This window comes from Vombatus ursinus, unplaced genomic scaffold, assembly GCF_900497805.2.
Source record: "Vombatus ursinus unplaced genomic scaffold, bare-nosed wombat genome assembly UNPS02014798.1, whole genome shotgun sequence".
NCBI lineage: Eukaryota > Metazoa > Chordata > Mammalia > Diprotodontia > Vombatidae > Vombatus > Vombatus ursinus.
In genome coordinates, this window is record NW_020954576.1 from 50,439,155 (window position 1) to 50,460,261 (window position 21,107).

General features: G+C 41.7%; 1 protein-coding gene across 2 annotated transcripts; it reads right to left on the reverse strand.

The window, feature by feature from the left end:
• Positions 1–4,667: 4,667 nt before the first annotated feature.
• LAX1 (lymphocyte transmembrane adaptor 1) lies at positions 4,668–19,688 on the reverse strand. 2 transcript variants are annotated; one of them, XM_027871598.1, is made up of 6 exons: positions 19,377–19,688; positions 16,750–16,852; positions 12,330–12,439; positions 11,376–11,486; positions 8,247–8,332; positions 4,668–6,913 (listed from the first exon to the last, which is right to left on the reverse strand). In XM_027871598.1, exons 2-6 carry the CDS (start codon positions 16,791–16,793, stop codon positions 6,038–6,040), a joined length of 1,227 nt encoding a protein of 408 aa, XP_027727399.1. In that variant the 5' UTR covers positions 16,794–16,852; positions 19,377–19,688; the 3' UTR covers positions 4,668–6,037. The 2 variants fall into 2 exon arrangements, with proteins under 2 accessions (XP_027727399.1, XP_027727398.1); XM_027871597.1 differs by lacking the exons at positions 16,750–16,852; positions 19,377–19,688 and having other exon boundaries at positions 12,330–13,014.
• Positions 19,689–21,107: the final 1,419 nt, after the last annotated feature.

Here is a 21,107-nt window from a genome sequence, read left to right on the forward strand (position 1 = left end):
GGATGGGGTGGGATATATTGGCATATGAAAGTGATATGAAAATAGAAAATAGCAATAAAAATTATTTTTTAAAAAATGGCCAAAGTATTGAGGTTCAGGGATCCATAAATGTTGAGGTTTAGAAGTTTAGGGGTGCTGGGACCCTGAATAGCAATATGTGAGTCCTGCCCAAATGAATTTGACCTAAGCCTTTTTTCAGTCAAAGACAAGGTTTATTAAAAATTCACCATATTGGCCAGACTTTTAAGGAATCTAAGCACTACTGACCTGATTTTAAGAATCTGAGCACCTTAATGGAGACAAGATGGACCTAATATACAGAAAGACTATGAGAGGGATCTAGGAGTGGCCAAATAGTTTGGGGTATCTGTGAGGAGGGGTCTAGGGAGAATCTTGATGGGGATGGTCAGTAGGCTGGGGTGACTAGAGGAGGGATCTAGGGAGGATCTTGATGGGAGTGACTGGGAGATTGAGAATGGGGTCTAGATAGGTTCAAGGGTGGGAAGTAGCTGGAGGCCATCCTGAGGTAACATATAATGGAAGGCTAGGTTAAGGGTAACAGAATTGAAAGATTGAGCATAGGGGCAACGGAAGGCCAGTTGATAGGATTATAGCGTCAGGCAAAGCTAGAGACTTTCTTGATCAAGTGGGAGTTCAAGGAGAGTCCAAGGTGGGGTTTTCTAGGGCCCATAGACAAATGGGACCCAAATTCTTTTTGGGGTAAGGGACAAAGGTCTCAGCTTGGGCCCATACCCCATCAAAAGGACACAATCAGCTCAGAAAGTATTTAGTGAAATGGCATACAGAGCAAGAATAGTAGAAACAAAACATTTCCCACAACAAACTGGGTTGTATTTTCCCACAAATATACCCAGCAAGAAGAGTAGACACACATGGAAAACACAGAGAGGTACACATGTGGCTGAGGTGCCCACAAGGCAGCCTGTTGCCTGGCTGTTGATGATTCTGTGTTGTTCATGCTGACACTGACTTTCGTGATTGGCTGCCTCCCCACTGGTCTTGTGTAGGATCACAGAAACCTCCCTAATAGTGGAGTGCCTGCTTCAGCCTGCACTAACCTCAACTTCAGGCTCAGCTGTAATCCCTAACTAGAGTCTTTGCCATGTTCTTATAGACCAAAAGGCAGCAGCCATCATCCCATAACCAACAGAAGCCTTCCCTGTTTACTCCTTGGTCTGGGCTCCAAGGTCTCTCATTTCCTTAGCTTTCCTGGATATTCTCATCTTCAGGCATTAGATAAGGCCCTTAGGGCTTAGTCCTCCTTCTCCTGCCTCTTCCTGATAGGTCTAAGTCCCTACCTCACCCCAGTTTAAGGAGACTAGCTAACACACTTTGCAAATTCTCATCTCTCCAGTTTAGGCTATAAAGCAACTAATGTTATTTGCTTCTTACTTACCAAATAGTTCTGTGATGAGGGACTACATGATTTCTAAAACTCCAAGTCTTCATTTCATATAAAATCCTTTTTTTTTATTTGTATATAGGAATGTTTATGTTGATAATGATGGTTAAGTTTATAATAAAAAAGGAAATTAAAAACATTATTTGGAGTGATATTAAAAAATAATGCTTCAGGCTCTAGAATCCCCAGTTTCTTTCAAAGCACAGCTCCCACGCTGCCTCCTACGTGAAACCTCCCCCGTGAACTAACACACTTTATCTTGAGATACTTTGTACAGATTTACTTGTGTACATCAAGTATCACTGACCCCATAGCAGAATGGATGCTCCATGAGAGCAGGAACCCTTTCACTTTGTCATAGCACAGCACTTTTTATATAGCAGGTGTTTGTTAATTATTTGTTGAATTGATTGGAAAGATGCTTTGAACTAATACAAAAATACATTGGGAAAAAAAAAAAACTCCAAGTCTTCCTTTCACTCATGTAGATGAGTAGGCAGAGAAAAAAAAAAATATACAGGAACAAGCTAAAGTCAGCTGCACAGTAAATATAAGATCATGAATGTGTGTGTGTGTGTATGTGTGTGTGTGCATGGCAGGGGATGAAATTCAGAAAAGATTGAACCCAGGAGGTGGAGCTTGAGCTGAGTTTTGAAGAAAGCTATAGGCATTTGCTGATTTCCCCAACTAAACACTCACAATGAAAATTTAACCTGTTCTTTTGAACAGGCTCCATCACCTCTGAATAGAGCTAAGTCTCTGGTGTAGTATCACTGAACTCAGTCCTTAACAGCATTCATAAGATCATAGATTTAGAGTTGAAAGAGGTCTCAGAGATCACTGAATTCAATCCTCTCCTTTTACAGGTCAGGAAAATCAGGTTTAAAGAAGTTATTTGCAGTAGATAGTGCACTGGCCCTGGAATCAGGAGGACCTGAGTTAAAATCTGACCTCACATACTTGACACTTACTAGCTGTGTGACCCTGGGCAAGTCACTTAACCCCAATTGCCTCCCCCCAAAAAGTTATTTGACTAGTCCAAGGTCACACAGAGAATAAGTAGCAGAGCTGAGATTTGAACTCAAGTTGTAAGTCTCCAAATCCAGCACTCTTTTCCATTGCATCATGCTGAAATATGCAGACACTAAGCCGTGACATTTCAAAAATACTGACTGACAGGAAACAAGAGTGCAGATAAGTTTTTGCTTTTGTAGCTGTGAGGAGAGGTGTGAAAAAAAAAGGAAATGATTTTGAATGCGGTGAAGAAAATGAAGAAGAAATTGGAGAACGTCTCAATTTATCAAGTTAGAGATCTGGAGGAAGATAGATCTGTGCCTTAGGATGGATCTTGTGTTAGGTCTGATTCTTAGGCTCAAGTAGAAGTGTAGTATGGTTCTAGAGAGGTTCTAGAATCACTAGACTTTGAGCTGGTCAGTCTGGACTTCGACAATCTGAAGTGTATCCAGAGGAGAGTGAATTGAAACCATGTCACAGGAGGTAGCAAGGCACAGTGGATAATTGAGATCTGGACTTGAAGTCAAGAAGATCTGGGTTCAGATCCTCACCATGAAATTTAGTAGCTACATGATTCTGCACAAGTCATTTAGCTTCTATGAATCTCAATTTTCTCAACCATAAAATGGAGTAATATCCATATCTCTTATTTCATAGAATTGTTGTGAAGAGAATATATACACACATACATACATACTCACATATACTCATGCATGCATATATGCATATGTATATATATATACATAAATACACACATATCTATGACATGTGATGCTTTACAAATACCATTTATCATTGTTGACAGCAGTATCATTGTCTGTTGAAGGACCTAGAGACATTTAAGCTGGAGAAAAGAAGACCGAGGGGAGACATGATAGCTGTCTTCAGAATTTGAAGGACTGGCATATGGAAAAAGTATCAGATCTATTCCTCTTGCTTCCATAAAGCAGGACTAGAAGCAATGAGTGGAAGTTATAGGAAGGTAGATTTTTGGCTTAATGTATAGAAGAACTTATTAATAAATAGAGTTCTCCAAAACTAGAGGCTGCCTAGTGAGGAAATCAGTCACTTGTCACTGGTAGAGTCCAAGCAGAGAATAGGTGAATAAATGGGGATATTATTGATTCACCCAATAGGCCTCTGAATCTATACCAATTTAAATTATTCCAATTGGCTATTAGAACTTAGGCCTTGCGAAATCCCTCTGGATGCAAATACCCTGGTGAATCTTGGCAGAAGGGCACTGATTTACCTTAGTTACAGGAGATAGCAGAACCACCTTCTCGTGTATCCCCCCGCCTTTAGTCTTAGGTTTCCTCAAAACTCTGAAGACAAAATGTAGTTCATCTGATCAGTGATCAGACTTTTAGGGCTGGATCAGACATTTTACTTACACCAATCTGACCAACTGAACACATCTTCTGAACAAAACCATTCTGACAAGCACTCTGGGAAAGCTCCACAAAACATGCTCTGGGACAAGCAGCGCTTAAAAACATCCTTTAGTCAACTTTCTAAGAAAAATTCAACTAGGGTAAGAGACGCCTTGAAGAAACATGAGATCTCAGGGCATAAGTCTCATGGAGGAGAGACTCCAGGGCACTGAATCATGGGGAAGGATACAAAGACCCTGGAATACTGGAAGTCCACTTGAGGAAGACCACCACTGAGCGAGGGGACAGGCCAGGCCAATCCCAGGAGGAGTTCACCTTGGGGCTGATTGGCAATGTGGTGAGGGGAAAAGTAGCCTCCCATTTTAACCAATTATTTTTGCTAACTAAATACTAAAATCATCTTACCCGCTGAAGCCATCCAAGTGCTATACTGCTCTCTAAATTTAAGTGCACTTAGGAAAAGTCTCAGTCACACTACCCCAAGTTCCAGTTGTCTCTCACACACACCTCTGAGGTATCTGATTAGCATTTCCCAGAATGAAGAACACAGGCCCTTGGTATGGGCTGCGTAACTGTTTTCTGCTTTGGTCTTCGGTGTGACTTCCGGAAAAGGAAATGCCCTTGCTATCTTAGTATACAGTATCTGGGCCTTAATCACAACTAGCAAACATCCTCCTTTCAACAACCTTCTTTACCAGAAAGAAATCTTTGCATGCGCCTATACACTGTCTCTTCAGCGATAAGGGGAGTCTTATGCAGGGTAGATTAATAATTTATCCCGAGTTAGAAATATGTACTGTGAACACATGAACAAAACACATATACTATTTCCCTTATCAACAAACATTTATTGAATATGTAGTATATATAAGGTTCTGGGTTAGATGTTATGGATGATACAAAGAAATTATGAAAGGGTCTCAGCCCTCAATAAAATTACAATCCAGTTAGGGAGACGGAACATATATGTGAAAACATATGTGAAAAATATGTGTATGTTGACATATACAAGTTATGTCAATGCAATTACAAACACGTCTTCTGTTATCCCTAACTTTATAGTCAAGCAACTAAAGCACAGAATGACTTAAATTTGCTCAAGTCAGTAGCAGAGTGGGAAGGTATGTCGAATTCTGTGCCTTTGATCTTGGTTCACAGATTGGGCCCTTTTCTAGCTTAGCTCCTTTCCAAGAAGAGCATATGATCATACAAATGGACCAAATGAAAACTTCCCCCTAGCTCAGTCCTTCAGACCTTGCCTAGACTTCTGCATGTAGGCAGACCCAACTAATATCTTTAATTGAGTCCATGAAAACCCAGGTTTAGGTGAAACAGTAAAACTGGAGCAGCTTTGGTGAGAAATAGAGATTAGGAGCCAGAGATTGAAAACATTATAATTGGGGCACTTTTATGATGGAGTGTGCTTGTAATATCTTAACTGCTTCCAAATGGAGTTGTAGCAACATTGTTAATGATGTGTTTTCTGGGGTGGGCATTAGTAATGTCACTAGCTTGGAATGATCATTCCTTATATTTGCATTACCCCTCTATAAAGTGCTTTTCCATTATTAGAACATTCTCACAGGAGATTTGAGGGGCAGGATTATAGATTTGGAACTGGCAGGGACCTTAGAAATCATCTAATCCAGGGCTTCTTAAATTTTTTCCATCTGCGATCCCTTCAGCACTTCTTAAACTATGGGTTGCAACCCCATGTGGGGTAGTCCAACCCCTCGTTTTGCAGATGAGGAAACTGAGGCCCTGAGAGGTTGTTATTTTCCCAAGCCCACACATAAGTATGGATTTGCTGGGATTAGGCCAGGCTGGAACTTGGACCTAAGTCCTTTGACACCAAATATATGGTGCTTTCTGCTGTAGTACACTTCCTTTTAGGTATGTAGGCCAGATATCATTATTATGCCCATTTGGCAGATAATGAAACTGAAGTACAGGGAGGTAATTCACTTATAAATGACACGTGTACTTGGTAGAACCAGAGCTCAACCCTGGTTCTCCTGGCTTGCAGGTCTACGTTCTTTCTACCAGGCTCCATGGCTCAAAAGCAGTTTCTTTCTTGCTTTTGCCCGCCCACCACCACTGCCACCATTTTCACACAGTTCCTTTTGCTCACCCATCACCTCTTCCCACCTTTTACCAGATGGCTCATATTGAAAGATTCTCAGTCCTTCATTGATCTGGGGCACTGCTATGTGGTTACAGAAGTTGAAGTAGGAAGGAACGTACAGAAAGCTCCATCCTGGTTAGTGAGCTTCTGCTCTGTAGTCAGCGCCCTTGCCTCAGTCCCATGCTCAGTGTCGAGCTTCCCCTCTTCCACCACTGCCGGCACATTTATGTAGTCATCAGAGTCCTCGCTATCCATTTCTGCAGATGTCTCTTGGCTGTTTCCATCCTGTGCTAATGGCTCAATATTCTCATAATCCCAGAAGTCAAGCGAGTTCTCTCTTGGTTCTTCACAATGGACATCAAAAGGGAGACTGGGAGTCCAACCCAGCATGCTTCCTCTATTTGTTGGTGTCAACTCTTCCCCTGCATGAGGCTTTTTCCTATTAGGCTCAGCCCATAGGACATTGTCATAAGCTCGGCAATCTTGAAAGGTCACCCAGTGTTGTCTGTCCTGATCCTCAATATCTGCTGCTGGCACGTTTACATAGTCATTAGAGGACAGAGAGGAGCCCTCTGCATCCCCATTATAGTCACTGTCCTCAAGGCCTAGAACCCAAATACTGGTGGAGTCTTCAGCATTCTTAGTGCCGCTATCTCTTTCTATACTGGGTTCACTCTCCTCAGATGTTTGAGGATTGTGGAGATCCTCAGACAAGGAGTCCATTGCACCTGGATTCCTAGAAACTTCTTCAGCATTGGGCACATTGACATAATCCTGTGAATCCTCTGAAGAAGTGCTCATGCTTTCTATGGATGCTCCAACATTGACATAATCTACTGCAGGGATGAGGTTCCCATGCACCTGGGATATCGCAGTGTTGTCATAGATGCCAACCTCATATCCAACAGCAGGAACACTGGCCCTGCATGACTGGAGGACATGCACTGTTGGTGAGAACTGTCAGGAGAAGTGATTTAAATTCATCAGAAAGGGATATGGAACATTAGCAGAGTTTTTTTTTTTTTCTTCTCCTACTCATGTTGTGATGTGTTATTTACAACTTTTGGTTTTTTCCTTTATCATACTATTTCTAAGACCTTCTGTAGCCTTAAAAATAAATTAAGCCTAAAAAGCTATGTCCTGGGTCAAAGATCCAGGAAAGGTTTATTGTTTTCTAGTCTGTTTCACATATGTGTAATGAAAATATGGGATATGGGGTAGAAGTGATTACTATTCATTTATGGGTTTGACTGGATGAGCTCTGGGGTCCTTCTCTTCCAATCCTGAGTTTCTATGATTATTGTATGGTTATACTGTACGGAGACAGACAGTTTTTTAATATATATACTTAAATATATATATATATATAGTAAATAAATATATAGTTCTCTAATGTTTGAAAATTACTTTATAAATATTATTTTATAAAATCAATAAAGGTAAACTGGGGTACAAGCTTCTGAGCTTAATCATTTGATAGTGATGTGTAACTGTTAACCAAGTGAGTCAGACTGGCAACCTCAGTAAAGTCAGCAACCCCAGTAAGAAGAAAGGGACCCTTTTTATTGACATACAACAAAAAAGGGATCTTAGTTGGTGTGGAGAAAAGGTGATAGGTTGTTGTAGAATTGGAATGGGAACATTATGATTAGCTATACTAAGAAAGGCAGACTGGCATTCATATGAGGCTAATCACTGCCCCTCTCTATTAATTAAGGAATGTTAATTGTTTTATGGAATGCATCCTTTATAATTTTTGCTAGGGGATCAAAACTACCAGACTTGCTGTCTCCTTGGAACAGATTAAAAACTCCCCTAATTACACAGGGACAGGCAAGGACAGTCAACATATCTTTTGGGGATGTTACCAAGTTAACTTGTGGGGCTTAAAGATAATGAACAGATGTTCTGGAAGTATCCCAACAGCTACAGGTATGAGAGATAATGTTTCTTTTAATTACAACTCTAAACTAACTCAGACAGAAAGCAAAATTCCTGAGCCCAACACAGGACTAGAAAGGTCATTTTAGGAATCATAGTAGTATTAATTTAATTTTCTTCAGAGGTTATGTGCTGGACATAAGAGCACAAAAGCCAAGAATTCTTTGTTACTGGGGAAAAATTATATATATGTATGAATATGTATATATATAAGGTATATACATATATATGTGTTCATGTATGTATATGTGTGTGACATATATATGTATGTGTGTGTATAGGCATATGGGCCAATAATATGGAGGAACGTGTGTGTGTATGTGTATGTGTGTGTGTGCCTGGGTCTTACCATATGCTCAGAGTTAGGATTTTCTGAATTTCTGGGAAAGAGACTCTCCGTACTGAAAATACGAATGGTTCTTGAGTGACGCCGACCTTAAAGATATGGAAGAGCAAGAATCAGAGAACAGGTCTGAGAAGAGATGTAGGACAACCCATGAATCAAGTGATGAAACCCTAAATGGATCCCAGTGTTACAGGTGAACCTGGAATTGCTCAGGACTTCAGATATTCATCTGTTCAACATTTAACAAACATTTGTTAAGTGATATATATGTATATGTAAATATACATACACATACATATATATACATATATACACATACACATACACACATATACATATACATATACATATACGTATACATATGGAGTATTATGCTTGGTGCTGGGGGAGATACCAGCTTAGATAAGAGAATGTTCCTCCAATTTATGGTCTGGGGAGTGGTATATGAAACAAATATAGATAACAACAGCAACAAAATAATAGCTAGCCTTTATATAGTTTAGCAGCTAGGTGACCCAGTGGATAGAATGCCTACTATGGAATCATGAAGAAAGACCTGAGTTCAAATTTGGCTTCAGGCACTTATTGTTGTGTTACCCAGGGCAAGTCATTTAACTCTGTTTGCCTCAGTTTTCTCATCTGTAAAATGAGCTGGAGAAGGAAATGGCAAACCACTCCAGTATCTCTGCCAAGAAAACTCCAAATGGGTCACAAAGAATTGGACACAACTGAAGTGACTGAACAACAACAACAACAACAATAGCATTTATACAATTCTTTAATGTTTGAAAATTACTTTATACATATTATCTTACTTTATCCTTACAACAACCTTGGGAGATAGGTACTATTATTATCCCCATTTTACAGTTGAGAAAACTGAGGCAAACAGAGGTAAAATGACTTGTTTAGAACCTCATACCTAGTAAGTGTCTTAGGCTGAGTTAACTCAGGTCTTCCTGACTCCAGGGCCAGTCTTTTGTCCACTACACCCTAACCCTAACCCTAACCTAACATGATAAATTATTAAGTGTAAGAAAGGAATAATAATGAAGAATTTATATGAGGTCTGAGAGGAAAGCTTGCTATTGACTGAGGAGGTCAGAGAGAAGTCCATTAAGCTGGGCTTCTCTTCTTTCTATGTTGTTTCTCTTAGCAATATCATTAGTTTCCATGAATCCAATTTTCATCTTTATGCAGATGACTTCCAAATCCACTTGTCTCACCCTCATCTTTCTCCTGAGCTCTAGTCCCATATCTCTAACTATCAGCTTGATAGCTTTATCCGAATATCCCATAGGCTTCTCAAATTCAACATATCCAAAATGAACACATTTTCTTTCTTACTAAACCCACTTTTTCTTCTAATTTTGTTATTTTTGGTAAGGCCTCCTTCCTCCATCATTCTCCAGCAGCATGGGGATTATTCTCAATTTTTCACTCTCACTCACCACGCTCCACTTTCCATGTTCAGTCAATTGTCAAGTCTTACCAATTCTACTCTTTCAACATCTCTTTAACTTGAATTCTTTTTTCTACCCATACTACCATACATACTATAATTTCAGGTCTCAGAGACCAGACTATTTCAATAGCTTCCTAATTGTTCTCCCTGTATCCAGTTTTTCCCTCTCCTCTATGCAGCTGCTAAATTGATATCTTTTTTTTATATTTGAGTCCCTTTGTATCTCCCAGGCCAGAAGTGTGGTGTCTACTTATGGGTTTGATCCCAGTACTGAGTAGTGTAGAACTTTTCACCTGCTCCATTTTCCTGACCAGTGCTGGTTAACTCTTCTTAGATAGTGTGGTGGCCCTCCATTCCCAGAACTCTCCGTATTGGTGCCAGATCCGGTGTGGATACACAATGAACTTTAGCCCTACTACAGCTCAGAATTCCTAATCTCAAGTGACCTACTGGCTTCAGCGTCCCAGCAGCAGGAATTCCAGGTGAGCCCTAGCAAGCCTGGCCCAGGTTAGTATTCCTAAAATGCATCCCACTTCCCTGTTCTAGACACTTCAGTGGCTACCCATTGCACCTAAGATAAAATACAAACTCGTCTGTCAGGTACCTAAAGTCCTTCATAATCTGGCTTTGGCCTATCTTTCCAGGCTTATTACACATTACTGCCCCTTGTGCACTCGATGTTCTGGCCAGACTGACCCAGTGGCTGTTCCTCATACTTGGCCTTCCGTCTGTTACCCCCAGACAAGGCTGTCCCTGGCACCTGGCATGCTCTCCCTATTCATTTCTGCCCCTTGGAACCCTGGTTCCATTCAAGGCTTTGCTCAGGTGCTATCTTCTTCAAGAGATGTTCCTGTTTCCCCCAGTTATTAGTCCTCTCTGCCCCCAACAATCACCGTGTATTTTTTTTCATATAGCCTATATTTACTTATCTGTGAACATGTTGTATCTCCCCAATAGAATGTTAACTTCCTGAAGGCAGGAATACTTTTGTATTTGCTGCTCCTAGCACTGTGCAAGACACATAGTAGGTGCTTAATAAATGCTTGTTGACTGATTGACCAGAGGAATGAGTGATATAACCAGGCTTCTGTAGAAGAAAGATTATTCTGGTAACTAACCTGATATTCTTGTGACCAGAGGGTTAGAGGTGAAGTTTTTTCTGTTGCTTCCCACTCCCCATCCTGAGTTGAGCTTGAAGATGATGGCCAGTGACTGGGTAAAGTTAGGCCATGTGTACTTTCACAGTTTATCTTCTTCCTTCTCCTTAATTCTGGGGGCACTTCCCCTTCCTCACCCTGTTTGGACTTTCCCACTTTTCCCTTATACCCCTCCTGTAGCTCTCTAGGGCCATCTCATTGGGATTAAATCTTGAGATCCATTGGTCTCATTCTTTCTGTAGCTTTCCAGAGTAATAATAAAAGCAGAAAGATCTTTGGATTATGAGTCAGAAGAGCTGTTTCTGAATCTTGGCTCTGCCATTTACTAGCTGTGTGATCCTGGACAAATTATTAACCTCTCTGGGCTTGTTTTCATAAATATACAAATTGAGGAAATTAGAATAATTGCCAGTAAGGTTCCTTTCGGTTCTAAATCTATGATCCTTTGAAAGCTTAAAGAGATGCCAATTAATTCTTCTATGGACCCAGGAATATGAGAAAAGAACCTACCAGGCCTCACTTGGCTTTGGGGCAGAAAACCATAGATGTTTTTCGCTCGTTCTCTGGATTGAGACAGCGTCACCAGGGGAACAACAGTGACCCGGAAGTAAGATACCCGTTCTACAAGGCAATAGGATGAGGGAGATGTCAGTTGCATCTGAGCTGTTGGGTTAGATGGAACCTCACCTCTTGGGCATGGACTGTACCTGGGAGATTGTCTTGCTCTTACTAGAAGACTAGTCATTTTTCCAGATTAGGTCAATCTCATATGATCCAATAAAGACAGTAAGAGGTCTTGGGGAGGAGACGGCACCCAAGAGTAGTGGGTTTGATTCATTTTTCATATTAAGTGAACAACACAAAAATACAAGCAAACCTGCATTCAAATGATCATTGACAATTTTGAAATCAATGGTTAAAATTCTTTGAGGGGACTAAAGCTCTACCTCTTGGGTGGAATTTGTAGTGTTACCACTAGCAATTTTTGCTAGCCTAGATGAGTGGCATGAAACCTAACCTCAATTCAGTTGGGAGTTTCTAGGTGTGACAGAGACCTCAGGATACCCTAGGGCTACTACCCAGGAAGCCACTGCCAGGGCAAGGCAAGGGGAGAAGCTTACCTTGGTTGAGGCAATGATGGTTATATTTAGGAGTTAGGGGAAAGAAACTGCCATCTGGTAACTTCCTATTTTAATTAATTATTCTTGCTAACTGTGTGCCACTCAGTTGTTTCTATGCTACTGAGTACTGTCAGTGAGACCTTTAAATTTCCTCTCCCAGAGACAAAGTCCTAGTCGCCTTGTCCTAGTTACAGCTCTGGGGGTATGTGAGAACTGAATAGGACTTTATGCAATTAGTCTGCTCCTCCAAATGGAGCTGGGGTGGGAAGTTAAATAGCCTAAAGGTGGAGTTTAAATAACAAGGATAATTTTCACACATGATCTGAAGACAAATTAGACTCACCTTTTTTCCGTTTATTCCAGAACCATAGGGTGAAGAGGAGAGCAGTGACCAAGAAAATGGCAAACAACCCCGCAACCACAGAAAACAGGACACTGGGCTGGTCTTTAAATCTAGGAGAATCACAATTAATGCAGGGTCCTTCTCCCCAGGCTGGATGGTGCTTTGTGTATGTGCTTAACATCTCAGGGTCCCCTCCTAGCTGTACCAATCAATGTATTCCACCACTGACGACACGTCTTCCTCCAGTCTAATTACCCATCTCATCTGTCAGACTACATGTCTTGCTCACTTCTGCCTATATTATGGAACACTTTGGAAGTGACTGAAAGTTACTTTAAAGATCATCTAGACATAATGATGGAAAGACAGATAAAACTCTTATTAATGTGTGCCAGGCACTGTGCTAAGTGCTCAGGATACAAATATAAGCAAGCAAGGCAGGCTCTCCCCTCAAAGAGCTTACATTTTAATTGGAGAAAACAACAAATGAAGAGGAACTGGAAAGGGCATCTGGGTGTGGAGATGACCAAGACATGGTATAGAAACTGGGTTCTTGGAAGAATAAGGCAAAAGCTCCACCAACTATCCAAGCTGGCAGATGTGGGGAATCGTCCAAGGTTGCGGTGGGAGAAAAGAAAAACGAAGGAGGGAGGTAGAAATGGCATAGCGTAAATCTCTCCTTTTATAGATGAGGAGCAGAGAAACTAGGTGGTGCAGTGGATAGAGTGCCCACTCTGGAGTTAGGAGGAAGATCTGAGTTCAAATCTAGCCTCAGATACTTACTATCTATGTGACCCTGGGTAAGTCACTTAACCTGTTTGCCTCAGTTCCCTTATCTGTAAAATGAGCTGGAGAAGGAAATGACAAACTACTCCAGTATCTCTGTCAAAAAAACCCACAAATGGAGTCCTGGAGAGTCAGACACAACTAAAACAACTGAACAACAAATAGATGAGGAAAATCAGGCACAGTGAAGTAAAGAATCCAATTCAAGGACCCACTGCTAGTCAATGACAGAGTCTAAAATTTTAAGAGCCAGTTCTTTTGCCAGGGGTGCTTTCCAAAGTACTTTGATCTCTCTCTTTCTTCCTCCTCCCTCTCCAATGAGCTGCACAACCTTAATCTCCTTTAAAACTTTCTCAAGGCTCATCTCTTCCAAAAAAAGGGGCCATTCATTGGTTTGTTCCATAATAATTTATTAAGTACCTGCTATGTGCAAAAGACTCCTCAGCAGACAGGCATGGGGGATGCAAAGGTGAAACAAAGCAAACAAAAATCAAAGAATAGGCACTCATTAAGTGCTTCTTATATGCAAGGCACTATGCTGTGCATCTGGTGCCATCTCCAGTCGTCCTGATCTACATCTGGTCACTGGACCCAGATGGCTCTGGAGGAAAGGGTGAGGCTGGTGACTTTGCACATTCCTCCCTTACCTAAATCTGATTCACTTGCAATTCATGGCATCACCTCATTGATGTCATGGTCCTCTTTGAGAATTGTTCCACACAGTAGTGGATTTGAAGACAAGGATGCTGTTACATTTAAGGAGTGATTTCACTTGCAACATGATTTCCTTATGAATCTCTGAAGTAGGTAGTACAAGTATTATTATCCCTCATTTTCTATAGAAGAGAACAGTCTTGGAAAGGTCAAGCAAGTTGCCCAAGGTCACACTGTTAATAAATGACCAGTCTGGGACAAGCTCAGGTCTATCTGTCTCTAAGTACAGTGTGGCTTCTAGCAAACCATACTGCCTCACCTAAGCTAAAATACTGGATTTCTGGGAAAGTCTGGACTAGTAGATTGATTTGTTTTCCATTGAGAGAGCAAGAGATTGGGACCAATTGATGATCAACATTTATCAAGTACTTACTATGTACTAAGTGATACATAGACTAAGAGATGATAGCTATAAAGTTGGAGGGGATGATTTGTAAAGCTAAGGATACAAGTGGGAACAGGTCTAGAGCTGAGTAAGGGATAAAATTTGGCCATTCTGACTTTCCCACCCTCATTTGTGTTTGCTCCTTACTCCTTTTCTCTCATGAGTTCTCCTGCCTTGGGGGATGAGGGAACAAGGAAAATCTCACCAAGGTTTTCGTAGGCCTTTTGGTGGTCATAACTAAGGAGGAACTGAGTGGGTTCACCAAAGGTAATCATAATCCCAAAGGGCAGGTTCTAAAGGCACACCTTCTTTTCCCATGAACTTGATTCTCCAATGTGCTCTGAGGAGGAACTGTGTTCCCTAAATACTCTAAACACAACTGGTTGAGTTACCTCAGGCTGATTTTGATGTTGAAACTTGGGTTGATCCTTTCTCTGACTGAACAAAACCCCTAAGTAGCGATACTTCTCAGTCAGTCAGTCAGTCAATACTTATTAAGTGCCTACTTTGTGCCAGGCACTGTGCTAAGCACTGGGGATACAAAAAGAAGCAAAAGACAGTCCCCTGCCTTCAAGGTTAGTTCACAAGCTAATGAGGTAAATGATAAGAAAACAAATACATATAAAACAAGCTATAGTATAGGAAAATTAGGAAATAATTAGAAGAGGGAAGGCCCTGGAATGAAGAGGGGTTGAGAAAGTCATCCTGGAGAAGGTGGGATTTTCGTCAGGACTTGAAGGGGGCCAGTGAAACCAGTAGATGGAAATGAGGAGGGAGAGCATTCCAGGAATAAGGGATAGCCAGGGAAAATATTCAGAGCCAAGAGATGAAGTGTCTTGTTCAAGGAACAACCAGAAGGTCAGTGCCACTGGATTGAAGAGTTCAGGGCAGGGAGAAAGGTATAAGAAAACTGGAAAAGTGAGGGGGCTGAGGGCTGTAAGTTTGAAAGGGCTTTGAATGCTGAATAGAGCATTTTGTATTTAAGAGGCAATAGGGAGCCACTGGAGTTTATTGAGTACCGGAGTGACATGGCCAGACCTTCACTTTAGGAAAATTACTTTGATGGCTGACTGGGGGGCTTCCACCATGGTGGTAGCAGTCTTAGAGGAGAAAAGGGGCCATATTCGAGAAAGATATAGAGGTAAAATCGACAAGCCTTGGCAACAGATTGACTATGAGGGGTGAGAGATAGTGAGAAGTTGAAGGTGACACTTTGATTATAAACCTGAGAAACTGAAAGGATGGTGTTACCTTTAATAGTAATAGGGAAATTAGCACAAGGGAGGGATGTTTCGGGGAAAGTTAATGAGTTCCATTTTGGACAGGTTGAGTTTAAAAAGCCTAGTGGAAATATAGTTCAAGATGTCTGAAGGAAAACTGAAAATGTGAAACTGGAGGTCAGTAGAAAGGTTAGGGTAGGATAGAAAAATCTGAGAATCATCAGCGCAGAGATGGTAATTAAATCCATGGTTGCTGATGAGGTCACCAAGTGAGAAGGAGAGGAGAAGAGGGCCTAGTTAGAACCTTGTAGGTTATCTATGGTTAGAAGGTGTGACATGGATAAGGATCCAGTGAAGGAGACTGAGAAGAAGCAGTCTGATACGTAGGAAGGGAACAGGGAGAGAGAGGTGTTCTAAAAACCTAGAGCAAAGAGAGGATCTAATCTAACCCAATCCAACGAGCATTCCAGCTTTCCTACCTTGACCAAGAGTGAGCCAAGGGGAATGATTGAAGCTGCAGTCAGTACCAAAAAGGATGGCCAGGGAAATTTTGTCATTAAGGGGGAGCTGGGTTTCGGTGAAGATGGAAGATGGAAGAAGATGGAAGGAATGAGAAAGATAAAGATTTAGGATGAAGGGAAGTTTATTGCCTATGGAGCAGGCTTTCCAGAGGGCACAGTGGAAAGTGTTTGGTTGGAACTTTGGGGTAGGACTATTGAGGGGCATGGGGATAAGGAATTAGGAAGTGGGTGGTAGGGAATGGGGTTTGGATAATGGTCCATAACCTCTTTAAGCAAGAAGCTACCCAGGGAGGTTCTTGTGAGAAATGTGCAGCACCTTCTAAGGCACAGGAGAATGTAAGCTCCTTGGGAGCTTTTCTCTTTGTATCCCCAGCGCCTACCATAGTGCTGGACACAAATCAGATACCTTAATTGCTTGCTGAATGGAATTAAATTGAATTTAGCCCCCAAAATCCCCAAAACATAGATTAACTGGTTTCTGTCATCCAACTTTTTGACTCCGAGCAGGACAGAATTTGAAATGTACCCACATAGCTTTTTTTTTTTCCCTGGGAAAATCCCCCACTAAGGCTGCTGTCTAGTTTTTACAAAGACACCCACAGTCCTTCCATTCTCCTCCTCCGATACAAACCACCCAATAGATAATATCAAATGTGTCTAGGTAGTTTTAGTGGCAACAGCAATGTCAAGAAGGGAGCTTCCCAAAGGAAACCTCCATCCTCCATGTAAGTCAGTGGTGAGGAGAGCTCCATCTGCTAGCTAGCCCATTAAAGCAAGTCTTTAAATGAACTCACCCACTGGGGCTACCAACAGTCTGTGGGACTGTGGTGTATTCCATAATCTTCTCTTTGTTCCTGGAGAATAGAGAGTTGAGTGTTTCCGTCGTGGGTTAAGTTGCTAAATGAACACATGGGTTGAAGAAATAGATCATATTTTAGTTCTAGGTCCACTCTCTCCTAAAGCATCATAGTCTTCTCTGCTATTGATTTCTCATAACAGGTAGCTAGCCAGCCCTCTTTAAAACCAGAAGGCCTTTTGAGTTGTTGATTCCCCAGAGCGAAAGTGAATTTGTCTGTTATTTGTATCTAATTATGCTGAATCTAATTAGCTTGTTACCAGTCAATACCAAACTACATTACAATCTTGCTGGTATCTGAGGCCCTTTCTTTCAAGTGCTCCCTCAGTTCCTTTTTCTTTCTTTTCGGGATCTACCAATTTGAATTTTTTAAAAATCAAACTCACAGGATTAAAGAACCTAGAGAGATCTTACAGATCATCTAGTTTAACTCCTTCATTTTTCAGACAGGTGAACTGAGACCCAGAGCAAAGAAGCAACTGGCCCAAAGCTCCAGCATGGTTTAGTGGACAGGACAATGAACCCAGAATCAGGAGAACCGGAATTCAAACCCATTACACTTACTAGCGTAGTGATAGATAAATCATTTACCTAACCCTTCAATGCTGAGTCGAAGAGCCAAAATTCAAACCTGTGTCCTCTGCCTCCCAGTCCAGTTCACTTTCCACTGTAATATACTGCCTCTCCCACAAAGAAATTTCCACTTTTCCCATTCCTAACTTCCCCATGTTCCTGACCCTACCCTCCTTCTTTCCTCTACAAACTCCTTTGGACAATCCCAGTCCTTGTTGTATCTGTCCTGGGCTGGTGGGCCTCACCTGCAAGAGCTAGCTGAACTCCACCTATGTGCATCCACTCTACGTTGCAACCTGTGACCTGCCTCTGGATCCAGAGGTGGTTTAGGGGACATTTTGTGATCTTTACTTCCTTGTGTGCGGGCATGTGGGCGAGGAGTGTGGTGTATGAAGCACTGAGTGAGGGAGAGATGGCCAAGTGATAGAAGGAAGCTTTGCTAAGAGGTAGAGCCTCCTTATGCTGTTAGAAGGTAGCTGGCAGCTTTACCGGAATGGAAACAGAGAGTCAGCCACAGGAAGCATCAGTTCCAATGTGCTGATGTAGCCAGGGGCACAGGAAGTGCTGATCCGTGTTCAGTGTGACAGAAGAACAAATATTTTCAGTGCTTACTCTGTACTTAGCCTTTACCTTCTATTCTGTAGTATGTAATGGGTTCATTTTGAATAGGGAGAGGGGAATGAATCACTCTGGGCCCCTGGTGTGTGAAGGGTGCATTATTCTTCCTGGATTTCCGAGACTTGGTGAGATCAGTTAACTCACAGTTGGATTTCTCTTTTCTTAGGAATTAAGAAGATGGCAGAACTCCTACCAGTTGTTTTGTCTATATATTTTCCTGGCCCTTCCTTTCTTTACTTTTACATATTTCCCCTGGTAGAATGTAAACTCCTTGAGGGCAGGGACGATTTTATTTTTGTCTTTTCATCTCCAGCACTGAGCCTGACCATAAAGGCTTGTTGATTGATAATTGTGAAGAGATTTCTCCTGTTCTTAACCATCTCCAAGGTGGTTAACACAGTTTTGCCTCTTTGGGTGACATGCCCTACAAGCCTGAAAGTCAGGAAATATCTGCCAATGGGTCTGATTTGAATGAAAACTCCCTCATCTGGCTAACTTTTATAGACATCTCAAGGTAGTGACCCAAGGTCACTTGCCACATCTCTTCACTAACATAATTACTTTTGCCTCTGCTTCTTTCCTTCCTCTTCCTAAACCAACTTAAAACCTCCTTGCTCTGTCCCTTATTTTTTCCCCCAGCAGTTGTTTTTTATGTGCCAACCCACAGGCAGTGTGGTATAGTGGATAAACGGTTGGCCTCGAAATCAGAAAGACCTGTCTATCACATCCTGGCTGTGTGACCGTTGGGCTCTAAGTCTCTAAGTTGCAGAGAAATTGTTGCCTGTCACTGTTAGAGGGAGTTTTCTCATCCACGGAGTCCCCAATATCACAGTCCTTACCCTTATTTGACATCCTGTTTCCTTAGAAGAGCACCCCGAGACTCTGAAGACTTCTAAGAAAAAGCTCTAAATGCATCTTATACATTTCACTCCATAATCCCTTCTTCATTATTGGAAAAATTCCTTGGGTAGAGCAGGGAGGTGGAAGTGGAAATACTGTGAACTGATACTAAATTTCCCCATCTTCAGGGAGAGGGGATATTTTGCTACCTAGAGCAAGACCCTGATAGCTTCTGTTCACCCATTCCCCGAGACTCATTTCCCTTCCCAGAGAAATGAACGCAGACAGGATACAATGGTTCACTCACCATGTTGTATGTCCCTCCTTCACTGTGGGCATTCAATGAAATCTTCCATTTATAAATTCAACCCTCAATTATTGCATATCCTCCCTTCCATATGGAGTTAATCTGCTGCCTATTTCAGTTCCATAAATCCCTTTTAACTCCCCCACTGTCCCATTTTGACAGACACCCACATGCTTGATTCTAGCCACCCCATCCATTTTCTCACTCCCCATACAGAGCCATCTTACCCAGTAGGAAGCAGAAAAGGAAGGCGAACTTTGAAACTGGCAGGAATTCCATTCACCCAACAGACCAGTTCTGGGTCTTTGGTTGGCTTCTTCCTCTGACCTCTCTCTTATCTGGAGTTCTAGCACCTCACAAAGGAAAGCCCCCAAAGCACCTGGGTTGTTGGAGCAGGTGGGAGGAGACTTGATGAAGGAAGAGAGAGACTCCTTGAGAGAGGTCACAATGAAGAAGAAGGGGACATTGAGTAGGCTTGGAAATAGAACATTGAAAGAACATTCACTTCGCTGCATCCTCCTCACTTAAGCAGTGTGTCTGTTGTGGGGTTGTTTTTTAACGCTTTCCTTGGAGGGTGGGGTGTCTGTATGTGTGGGCGTGAATTTTTCAGAGGTTTGCCCCTCCTACCACTGTGTCTCTTACCGCCCACTTGCTTGCGCCCTCCGTTCTAATCTGACCAATAGTCACATTCTCCCTTCTAGTTATTTTTCCTCCTTAGGAACTCTGACAATACCTTTTTTTTTTGTTCTCCCACTTGTGCACGTATCTCACTGTCTCTTGTGTCTTCCTCAACTAGATTGTAGGCATCATGAGGTATTCATCTTCTTACCTCCCAGGTCCCTCTGTTTGCAGATAGTAAGTAGATAAGAGGGAGTATGGTATCAGATAGATTGCTGGAGTTGGAGGCAGAAAGACCTAGTTTGACTTCCCCTTGTGACACTTCCTGACTGTGAGACCCTGAGCAAGTTATTTGGCTTTTCTGAACCTCAGTTTTTGCATCTGTGAAATGGGGTTAAGATTACTTACCTCACAGAATGGTTGCAAGGATCAACTGAGGAAATGTACGTCAAGTGCCTTGCAAACTTTAAATATGTGTATATGTGTAATATATAAACTAATAATAAATAAAAGGGCAATATAAATGTTAACAATTAATAAATAGTTGATTTCCACCCTCCTTCCTCTCCTCCCACACACTTCAAAACTAAAATGGTATAACATCCCCAAAGCAGGGTAGACAGATGCTGAGATTCCAGCAGTCAGGCTCTGGAGACTCTCTGTCCACCCCCTCCTCTTTCACTTCCTCCTCCTCCAGTACAGACAGACCACATTTAACATCATTAATGGACTCTACAAAATTACGTTTTTGGCAGGATGATATTGCAAGAAGCGCTTTGACCCAAAGGAACCATACTATAATTGGGTAATCAGTCAGCCAACCTATATTCCAGGGTTTTATGATAAGTATGGTTTGGTTATAACGTATTAACTACTTTTTTGCAAAAGGATGTTTATTGGACCATCCCTTTATGGGCATATTTTCCTTCTCTCTCTCCCCTCCCCAGAAACAATGGTGTGAAAATTCTTATTCATAACAATGGGGAAAAATCACTTTTTTCTGGAAGGCAGGGGATTATTGAATATAATCATAGGATTTAGGGCTGGAAAGGAGCTTTGAGATTGTCTAGTTTAATACACTTGTTTTACTCATGAGGAAACCGGGCCAGAACCCTGACTCCAAATTCAGGGCTTTTTCCATTGCACCATGTATATCACAAGATGCTCTTCCTTAGTCTAACAGCTCCCTCTTTCCTCCTCCTCCTCCTCCTCCTCCTCCTCCTCCTTTCTTTTTCCTCCCACTCTTATTTTCCCTCTATATACCTCAGTCAGTTAGGGTTTACAGGCTAGATTTCTTTCTTAAGGACCATGCTTTAAGCCCAAATCACTCTGGCTCTCAC